General features: G+C 35.7%; 1 protein-coding gene and 1 pseudogene across 1 annotated transcript; one reads left to right on the plus strand and one right to left on the minus strand.

Moving 5' to 3' along the window:
• Positions 1 to 3,333: 3,333 nt before the first annotated feature.
• On the minus strand, positions 3,334 to 4,788 carry LOC115228648 (annotated as a pseudogene).
• A 3,855-nt stretch (positions 4,789 to 8,643) lies between these two features.
• Positions 8,644 to 9,434, plus strand: LOC115228649. The gene is made up of 2 exons (XM_029799194.1): positions 8,644 to 8,794; positions 8,828 to 9,434. The coding sequence occupies exon 2, from the start codon at positions 8,847 to 8,849 to the stop codon at positions 9,432 to 9,434; it is 588 nt and encodes a 195-aa protein (XP_029655054.1). The 5' UTR covers positions 8,644 to 8,794; positions 8,828 to 8,846.
• The last annotated feature ends 2,062 nt before the right edge of the window (positions 9,435 to 11,496 follow it).

An 11,496-nucleotide genomic window follows, 5' to 3' on the forward strand; every position in this document is an offset into this window, starting at 1 on the left:
GTCGAAAGCTTTTTTTGGAGAACAATTTACTGTCAGTGTCCAAAGTTATTTAGGAATGTCCTTTCTTAGAAAACTTGAACATTCTTTTGGTTTCCAGATGTTTGTCACTTAATTAATATGCTTCATGTACTCTCAAATTTTATATTGACTCACTTTGCTACTAAGTTAGGCTTTAGTTATAAGACAACCAAAAACTTTCAAAAGTTATAAATATGCTGCAAAAAATGACAATTTGTCTATGCCAATTGCATTCGAGTGTCATTCGCAAACAGGTAATTTTAATCAAATGAATCAAACAAAACGTATTAATGAGAATAAACAAAATCCTTTAGAAGTCTAATCCGTTTTGACTTTATCAAACATAGTCGTGCTGTACTCAGCGTGTGCTCCGGTCCACACAACCATAAATAACATCAATAAAACGAGCATAAGCATGACCACAGCATAATAAGGATAAGCTTGCACAATATAACGGTCAAACTGGTCATGTCGAAGAGGACGAATGGCCATCTACAGTACACTTTTGAAAAATACCTGTGACTTGTAATTAATGGTAGAATAACCAACTCGATTATAGTCAACAATAAACTTAAAAACACCATAGACGTCAGGTAAGCGGACGATCGCTGTAAAAATTCCATTTCCTAACACAATCGAGCAAAGATTACCCACCAGTAGTATTCATGAAAACTCTGATAAAAACATCAATTTTTTTGATCTCAAATTGGACATCATCGGCTACAAATGGTTCCCAGCTACCATCAACTAACTCTTCAATCTCCAATTGAAACAACTAAGGTGGAATAAACCAAATAAATATTACGATAATGTCATTGATGGTGTACTGACTCGGAGTGACCCCATTTTTTAATAAACTATGATTTGAACTCTTGATTCGAATAAATCCTCGCCTTTTGAACGTCCAGTCAATCAGATTAGCAGCCAAGTCTCCGTTACCGAAAGATCTGATAAAAATATAAATCAAACCGGTTAAAATTTATAAAAGGGTCACTCAACATCTCCGTCGACCCAAGAAAGAGAGCCCTCCCGTTTGTTTCACGTGTCTGAATCGCACTTATCAAGGCCAAAGACTGCCCTACACCCAATGGATACTAAAAATGTTAATACAAGAAAAACTTTGGAAACGAACTTCTCCTTTGAGGACATGGGATATGCAGTGGACGAGGCGTGGAGGACTTTGATTGCCAAATCGTTCTTAGGGTCAACCAACATTCTAAATTTCATTTAAAATAAAAACCCAATTCCACTATAAAGAAGAGGACCTCTGATTTGGCCGATCGGATCACAGTTCAGGAGATTTTTGCTATCGACAATAAAAGTGGAATGCTTTATTTAATTGTCAAAAAAATAATAACCTTTCCTGAATCGAGTTCACCAAAGACGTTGAAATTGTCAATAATCTGAGAGTTCTCATGGTCCATCTCAATTCCGCACTCATAGCCCAACATTCTTATTAGTGGTCCTTTAAATAAATCGACAAATTTACTTATTCCGGGACGGAGTGTTACAAAAATATTTCTTCCCCTATCGAGGAATGCTAAAATCTCATCAAGGTCTACTGATCCTCCGAATTCTGACCAAGATAAAATGGAAAGACTCAACCGTCCACAGAAGAGCCAAAAATTATTATATTTTGGTAAATAAATTCGCCAAATCTTTTGAGTTTTATGTTTTCAGCGTCGGAAGAGCGAATATCAAGTTTATAGTTTTTAGCTGTGATGTTATTGGTAATTACAAACATTTTAGAATTTCAAAAAACGATGAATATTTATCAATCGAGTTTATGTCATCCATCAAAACGAGTGTTTTTTCTCCATTTTGAGTTGAAATGGGCACAAAATAGAGAGATAACAAAAGCAGAAGCATACTCAACACGTCACCGAATATTTATTTATAGAAAAGTCTTGTTTGAACCATTAAAAAATATTTTTAGTTCAATTAATATCGGCAAAAAACTATACCTAATATATCAAAAATCCTTTGATCCAAATCTAGCCAAAATGTAGAGAAACCTCTCTTAGAAAAACTATAACTTGGTCAGTCTATTACAGTCGAGTTCGTTTGTTCCACTTGTATCTCGCATTTTTTACTGAAAAACTTGTTACTAATCCCAAGACTTATTTACCTACTCCATTCCTCACCGTGCTATTGACCTAGTAATTGTTTTTTGACCATCGACGATACAATTATATAGATTGGCCTTGCTTGATCTTAAGTATGATGTTTATCGAGTCCGTGGAAGTCTGCTTGTTAGACGAATTGGTGTATACTTCTGCAAAAATCCGCTCTTGTCGTGTTACCTTTCATCTTTTTGTACGCTCTTTTTTATTCCACTTTCTTGAACATGTTGTTGAATATCCAGTGGCATTTGAGTCATGGGGTTTTCTCGGAAAAAAAACCTTATTGTAGAAAAGCTGGGATCAATTCGTCAATAATCATTTCCTTAAGGAACTACAATCCCGTCCTGACTAACTTGAGCTGGCATACTTTAGGTCTTCTCCGAGTCACACTTCGGTAATTGAATGAAAGCTTACAAATCTCTTTGATCGGGCTATTACTTTTTAATAAATCAGTTCAGCATGTATGAAGTTGAATATTTTGACTTCTTCGTCTAATCCAGTAACCACTGGACTCGACAGCGAGACAGAAAGCGCCCAGATAAAATGACTGCATTTCCTTTCGGTTAACCAAATCTCTCGTCTAGAATTTCACATGCTCCGGCACCTTTTTAAAATATCAATCTCTCTATTATTGCCCTTGTCGGCGACAACTGCCGGGAATACCTGTTCTCTTGGCAAGCTCGAAAGGAGCCGAAGTAGAGTTATCTCAATATTCTTAATACTAGAGTTGATCTTCTTAACTTTTACTTACTTGAAGTTGAGGATAAAAAAGATTTGATTCAAATTAATTGTCTTAGAATGACTACATCACTTTTTCGTGGATGGTATTTGTAATTCTTGGTTTTTTTCCTAAGTAAATATCAATCCTTCAAATGTTCTTTTTTATGAAATTAAATCATTGAATTGTTACAAACAAGAAATTCGAAAAAGTTAATTGATTATTCGCGTAGAGGCACTTTGGCTAAATTACGAATATCCTCGAGGGTGTAATCGATCAGTAATCGTCCATTTTCAAACACTGTCTTCATACAATTCTAAAGCCATTGTAAATTTGAAATTCAACAACTTTCTCCTGATTTCCCTTCCCTTCTTGATGTGTAAAAAAGTCACCATTTTCCATACGTTCTAAAACTAAGAGCCCCTTTTTTGAATTTTTTGTAGGATCAGTAATCGGAGTTTTCGATACATTTCTCTAATCAAATAAAAAACTACAATATACCGGTTTCCCATCTACTATCACATAACTGCACTTAAAAGCACATTTATGGGTGTCGCGATTCACTTTCTGGATGAGTCCACCTCCAGAACCAAAGACCAGATTGGAAGTAGACCAACCACCATCACAAACACATTCCAAAATATTTTCAAGAGTTTCCATTTTTATTCCATCTCCTTGAATGACTCTAATATATGGGGGAAGTATTTTGTAGCCCTTGCTATTCAAAGAATACCCAAATTTATTCGCAAGAATATCCAAAACCTTTTAATCAACAAACAAAATTAATGACCCGAAGTATGGTGGAAGCTGGGTCCCCAGAATCCGGACGAACAACAAGAATAGCTTGAGAATTTTCCTTCCAACGCCGAACCACCTGATCCTTCAGCTTTTCACCCCAAATATTTTCACAGGCGTTCCAAATATCGTAAGAATCACTCACAACAGAAATTGGACAGTCTGGAAACCTATCAAGAGCACATTTATAGGCATCAGATTCACCGTAACGTCCCCATGTTATTATTGTGCTAATTATTATTTCATCAATATCAATCACCTATGCTCTGTAGCAGGAATGCTATGACCAGCCATATCGCAGTTATAGTATTTCCTTCCAAATAAAATGGCTTGTAGCATGTCTGTTCCTCGAAAGTTTACCAAGTGAGCGAGTCCTCCAATCCCAGCAGACTTCAATATAAATATATTATTAAACTTCTGCAGATGATGCGCCTCTAAAACCAAAGTCATGCAGTTGGTAATCGATTTGTGATTGATCGGACGATGACTTGGTCAAATGCCGGAGTAAAATTTTTTTCATTTCGAATGACCGGGTGGCAACAGTCATTGGATACCATGTTTGAACTAACAGTGACTAAATATAATATATTCAAGAATAAAATTACTTCCACATAACATGTAAGCCAAAAACATTGTGGGTCAGTATTTTCAACTGTAAAAAGTGCATTTCCTGTGTTAATAACTGTCCCTTCTGGAACCGCCTTAATTTTTAGTGGCAAATACCCGCCATGCTTCTAAAAAATTAAAATACAATATATAATTGTGATATAAAAATCTGAATTGCTATCAGATTGGAATTGTAAAATTATTTCGAAATTTAGATCCACCTCTAAGATATAATTCCAGCCAGATTCGTTAAAAAATTGAGTCTGCGGCCCAAAATGTGAATTAATGATTGATTTAGCTTCATCTATCTTTTCTCTCGTTACAACCTGTCCACACATATATTTCTTTATAATATATTGGAGTCCAAAGAACAGAGTGCTTGAATATTTACCACCACGGGACTCAAAAAACGCATATAAAAATTCTGTACCGGGCGGATATTGAATATGGTGAGAGACCTTAATTACTTTATTGATTTATTTTTACTTTATAAGAATCGGCAAGCAAAATTATGTTAATATCGCACATTGATTTTTTAGATTTAAATATTTGGTAAATTCTAAAAACAAAAATTAGAAAAAATAATAATAATTAAAGATATTTTAATTATTATTCATTAGGAAAAATTAGATTTTGTTAATATAACCTTTTCATTATTATTAACCGTGTTTTGTAAAAATCCATTTATGATTAACAATATTATTAAAAAGAAAACCGTGACAACTGAAGGCTTGATAATTATTCATTGCAAAAGATTACTTAAAGTGTAAAGAATTGAGTCATCGTTAATAATCAGGCACGAATATTTCGACTATTGGTTAAACTATTCTATGTAATATAGGTAAATAGAAACAGTGTAACCACTGTAAGAGTAAGGCAATGACCGTTGATCATTTAGCCACGAAGTGCGGGAGTATGCTTTACCATGATTACACATGGAGGCATCACGAGGTGGTGATGTCTTTCCATCTTTTGCTCTGCAATAAGTATGGCTTGAGGCGGTCCAGAAAGTTGCGAACCCATCGAGTTCAATCGGTGTGTGAGAACTCGCGGGTGTGCATTAAAGTGGATAACCCCATACGCACCTCGATTGTTGTCCAGCACAACAGACCCGATATTGTGGTCCACGATAAGGTCACCGGGGAGATTGTTATCGTGGAGGTGGGGATCACGTGCCTAGACCGTTTGCAGATAGTGGAAGTGGAGAAAAGGAGGAAGTATGACCTCCTTGCAAACGAGCTAGGACTGATGCACCAGTGCAAAGTCCATGTCATCCCGTGTGTGATGACAGGTCCACATTAATCAATCCATGTTAAAAGAGGAGATTGGGTTTCTCAGAAATGTGGACACATAAGTTTTCCAATTCTTAAAGGTTACGAACGGCATTCCTGCCTTTTCAGTTCCGCACACACGCTCGCCTCTCAGCCGCAAACTAAGACTTACCGCCTTACCTGCAACCCAGACATTATCTTCTCTAAGACCTCAGGGAGGCCTTTGAGGGACAATTCCTGGGTGTCCGAGAGCTCCTCTCGCCATTTTAAGCCATGGGCTAGCTGGATATCTCGTCTTCTGACTTTCTTGAGCGCGTCAACGTACTTCTTCCGGTCCTCGCAGAAGTGCCAGGCATGTACGCCATAGGTCAACACGGGTAACACCATGGCGTTAAACACGCGTAGCCAAGCACCTCTCCGCAGCCGGAAGGCACGCAGCGCGCCTAATCGCTGAATTGCACGCATTTTCGTACATGCAATGTGATCATCAAACTTACCGGACAGCTTAAAGAGCACGCCAAAATAAGTCATCCGATCAACTGCAGCAATTGCTGACCCGTTCAGCAATAACCTAGGGACGTAATTAGTGTAACCCCTCGTCCTTTTACAGACTTTGAGAACACTGCACTTGTCCGGACGCATCTTTAGACCCCTACTCCCACACCAGTTTACAAGCCCCTACTCTCTCACTAGTTTACAAGTTACAAGTCCAGGTATTTATTGTTAATGCTGAATTCTAATGACGTGAATTATGATATTCGGGTAACTAATTAATAAAATCAAAAATCATCTTAAAACAGATTCGAATTTAAATTGTAGCTTTTTAAGCACTTATGATAGTTTGAGTAGAATAATCGAAGGATAAATGTTTAAGTTACTACATAAGTGTTTCCTACGTATTAACAAAAAAAACTTAAAAAATAAGTACACAAAAGTAAGAATTCGTTGCATTACATATAAACAAAAAAGTGCATATATCATAATAAATTTTGTTCGATCAAGTTTAAAAAATCTCGATGCACTGTTTTACTTTAATCTGGCAGTAACGATTTAAACGTCATTGAAAGTAGACATAAAATCTAAAGGACTAGTTACAAGATGTCCAGCAATAAAAAATATAGACCGCACCTGACATCATAACTGACAATTATGAGTAATCAAAGATAGATTACTCATAAAAAGTTTTTTTATTAAAAAAATTTTTTTAAAAATATATTTTTTTAATTATTTTTTTTAGAATTGGAACGGGTCAGGACTCAAAATCCCCGAAGACACAACGAAACAAAGGAACTGGGATAACATTGTCTGCTCCAAAATTTCAGAAGGGCTTAAAAAAAAGCAGAAGCAAATCAACATCGCCTTGCTTGCCTGGTGTCAGCCTCAAGTGGAGGGAGCGGAGCATGGCTTGGTGCAATCCCTTGCCCAAATCTCGGGACTTTTTTGGACGACGATTCTTTGAGGATTGGAATCGGACAAAGACTTGGACTAGACGTTTGCCAGGAGCACCGATGCCGCTGCGGGAAAACGGTCGATGCGAAGGGATTGCACCCGCTATCCTGCAGGAGATCCGCCGGAAGAGGACCACGTCACGCCGCTCTGAACGACGTGATCGTCAGAGCTCTGAAGGCTGCAGGCTTCCCAGCACAGCTTGCTTGAACCAGTGGGTCTCGATCGAGGTGATGGAAAGAGACCTGACGGGATGACTCTTTTCCCTTTCAACTCCGGACGATCTTTGGTCTGGGACGCAACTTGCGTCGATACTTACTCAAGCACGAATCTCCTTAAATCGGTTCAGACACCTGGAGCAGCTGCCTCAATCGCGGAAAACCTTAAAACCAAAAAATATTCCTTCCTCGGGGACCGCTACAGATTCACCCCTGTTGCGGCTGAGTCATCAGGAGCTGTGGGCCCAGCGACTGCCGAGTTCTTGCGCAAACTCGGAAGAATGCTCGCCACAAAGAAAAATGATCCTCGTGAAGGAGTATGGCTAAGACAAAGGATCGGAATAGCCATACTCCGAGGGAACTCGCTTTCCATACAGGCAGCGGGCTTCCTCAATTGATTTCTCAAATCAATCTCTTCTCTGAATTTATTAACTGACATTATTAATAATTTAGTAAAAAAAAAAAAAAAAAAAAAAAATTATTTTACAGTGTCGTTAAAACATATTACGGTCGATGAAAGTATTAGAATTTTTCCTATACTTTTGAGAAAATTGTTTCTAATTGAATTAACAATCCATCTGGATTCTATAATTAACTAAAAGTGCAATTAGTTCCAACTATATGCTTATTTTTCAATCTATGAACTATTTATGTGAGACAGACAATCTACTAGAAATATTTTTTTGTGTTCCCGGTGCGCATGAGGAAGGCAGGCAACAAATTTAGGTTTTTACTTTGTTTTTTTTGAGTACATCAACTAGTTATAATAAATAATATTTAATTGTCATAATTTAACTAGCACGATAAGCGGTTTTGTGGCTATTTTCCGGAATAAAATTCAAATTGATGTACATTAATTCAATAAACTTTTTATATGATTTTAAAGATCGGATACTACAAACTGGACTTGGTAATTGAAATGAACTCAATAGGCGTAACATTTATCCAAAATACGCATATTTTAATATTAGTGACGTCGATAATTGTGATTATATTGACTAAAAATATATTAAACTTATTATTCTTTTTAGAGAGAAATAATTATTGATAAAAAATAATAAACCACATAATGATTTTAAAAAAAATTTTTAATTAATCGCAACGTGGTCCATTACTTATGTATTGAAATCTGGAATTTCGTCATTTCGATTTTGCGTTAATTGCGTACAATTTTTAGTTTAAAATTCAATTTATCGGCATCAAATTAATTTCATGGAGTTGTACCTTACTTTTTATTTTTCTTAGATCAGACTTCGTAAACAATCCAAAATACGTTCCTCTCTCCATTTTATTTTCTAATATGTTTAAACGCATTACTACAGCAAGATTTCAAAGAAAAAATTACGAATTTACAGAATTTGATACAATTAATAACATAAGTGAACTTAATTTAAATAAAGTTTGTATCGAAATAGCTATAGATTAGGATATTCATTTAAATAAAGCTCTTTCGACTTTTATTGGATTAAATTCCGATCAAGAAAAAAATCCAATCATTTTCATTGATATTCTGCTAAAATGCTATCTGAATGTCGAAGGATGTAAAGAATCCAATCTGCTCATCGAACGATGGACATTAAAGTCATCCAAAGATCTACAGTTGTTGGAAATTAAAATTTTATATTTATTTAGAACGAACAAGCGGTTGACAATGGCAGATTTTTTGGAAAATTATTTGCGGAATGGGGAAATTTCCAAGTTTATCGATCGTAATGTAATACCAAATTCTTCATTGCATTTGTCATTTGAGAATTCCTCGTCTCATCGATTTATAAACGAAGCAAAAAAACTTGATTTTCCCGTAATTTCGGATGATTCTTGCCTTCTTTATGTTCAAGTTGAGTGGCTTCCGCTTCGTAGAAATTTGATTAAATGCAGAAACGTTTTTCATTATCATAAATCCAGTTTTGAGAATACATCAGAAAGCCAAATTATTATTTTTACACCAATTCATGAGTTCAATGAGAACAAAACTGATATTAAACGCCCCAATATTTCTAAAAGCACCGAATCAAGTCAACAAGAAGACAAACATTTTGATTTTAACGACTCTTATTCTTTTAAGAACGAAAAAAGTTATTCTTTCAATTTTCAGTCTCGGTGTTCTGGAGAATTGAGTAATCAAGGGATTGAATATGAGTCACCAATTCGCTTTTTTGACAAACCATTGGGTCGAATGAGCTTTTCTTCAAGTAAAATGAGATTGAGTCCAGTTTTATATGTCTTTATATGTATTTAGGCTCCAAGACCTCGTTCATCTTCTGGAAATTTTGATTTTGACGAAAGCCTTACATCTCCTGAGAAACTTTCCAAGTTTTTTTTTGATAAATTTTTAGTTCTTTTTATCAACCTACGGAAAAATCTAGCAACGGGGACATTTCCTTGGCTGAGAAGTTTCAAAATATCTCCATGTCACGTTCGCGAAGACTAGTTGGCTGCTTTATTGTATTTTTATGTTTATGGATTATTTTTAGGAAAATTTACTATCTGGATCAATATACCCTTCTGGGTACTTGGATGGGTTCAGTATCCAGCTTAGTACTCAAGGACCGGATGCAGATCCAATGATTGCGTTGCCTTTGTCAACTTTCTTTTTTGACTCATCTGTAGATAGTCCAAATTTGTGTCCTTATTTGGTTTTTGTGGCTAACATTAGTTGTAGGGATATGTAGACCTTCGACATCTTAACCCTGGCCATAAAATTCCTGCCGAAGGTATGATTCAACTGGTAGATCTATTTTTTATTCTATTCTAGATTCTTCTTAATCCTGACAAAAAAGTGATAAGAATTTTGCTTGTTAATTACGATTTTTCTGATATGATGGCAAATTCAACTAGTTTTATCAGACTAACCGTAATTTACGCTCCCAAGAAGACTGAAGGGGTCGATACGAGTGAATATCGGACTTATATTCAATATTGTGTACATTTTCGGTAGTTTTTTGCATATCTTAATGATTTCTAGTATAATGAGTACCGATATCAATGAAAAGTTTTTGTACAGCGAAATTCGAATGATATTTCCTTCCTATCCTTTGGATTTGGAATCGGACGGAGTGAAATATGAGTTGGTGACTAATACTGAAATACCCATTGATCCGAAATATTGCGAAAATCACTGATTTGTTGCTTTCTACTTGAAAGTCCTGAAAGTTTCTCATAAGTTGAGTTTTTTTTAACATTTCTATATTCCAATTTGTTTTGTTTTTTTAAAATAATTATACAAATTGAGGTTAGATCTATCATGTCGCACGTGATTTGCACATTTGTGGTTTCTTAAGTCTAGTTGTTTGTTTGTTTACATACAAAGGCAGATTTAAGAATATAATTAGACTAAAGGACTATTAGGTAAATAATTTGGAAAATAATTTTTTTCTGTTTCAAGTTACAACTTCAAAAAGCTTTTGAGTATCAAATCTAAAATTTAAGAGGTCGTTATATTATTGATCTGAAAATTTTTCACACTTATAACAGCATAAAATTCTCATTTAGATATGGTTTTGGAAAAATTAAATTTCAAGTGTGTTTTGAGTGATAACCAAACTGAAGATATGACTAAGATTGATTCAGTCTTTAAAAGATGGATTTAGTTTAATATTTTTTTATTTAAAGATGTTATTGTATCAAGATTTTTATCAATAAAAAAAAAGTAATTAACTAATTAATTGCTTAACTATTAACTTTGATGTACATGATTTGACTCGATCGACAACGCCCTCAAGCACTTCTACCGAACATTTTTGATTGGAAGAAAATCATTCTTAAGAATGAGGAAAATTTACCCAAAACCAGTAAGAAAATTTCCGTCGGGGATTCTACTCTAATCGAGGAACGGAACTCATTGAAAGGTCGCTCTCATCTACAAAATATAACCGGCAATCGGATCAGAACTACTGAATAAAGTCATAGAATAACGCAAAAGACAATCGGTACGGGAGGGCCGAAAAGTTTGCCAGAGGATTAAATGCGGAGGTCCCACTAAACAAAAGTATTGGCATCCCTAAGAAGATTCACAAACCCTGAGAGATTTTAAATCGGGTGAGGATAATGCGGTTCCCTTCACCAACAAAACGTCAAGTTCTACGCTGGGATCAGCAACATCCCCCACAGGAATACGATGGACCATGCTTGAAGTCGTTGAAACCTCGAAGATGTCGGGACATGATTATCCTCACTCAGAGGAGGTGCTCAGACCATCAGAAATTTAAGAAGCACTGGCTCTTGTGGACCTGACGGAATTCCTACTATTCTGGTGAAAAACCTAGGACAGGTAGCAATATCAGCTCTTTGTCAAATTTAAC

The sequence above is a fragment of the Octopus sinensis genome, unplaced genomic scaffold (genome assembly GCF_006345805.1).
Source record: "Octopus sinensis unplaced genomic scaffold, ASM634580v1 Contig10850, whole genome shotgun sequence".
Taxonomy (NCBI): domain Eukaryota; kingdom Metazoa; phylum Mollusca; class Cephalopoda; order Octopoda; family Octopodidae; genus Octopus; species Octopus sinensis.

Coding starts and splice junctions, on each gene's coding strand:
- LOC115228649 (XM_029799194.1), top strand. CDS start 8,847: ATGGCAGATTTTTTGGAAAATTATTTGCGGAATGGGGAAATTTCCAAG.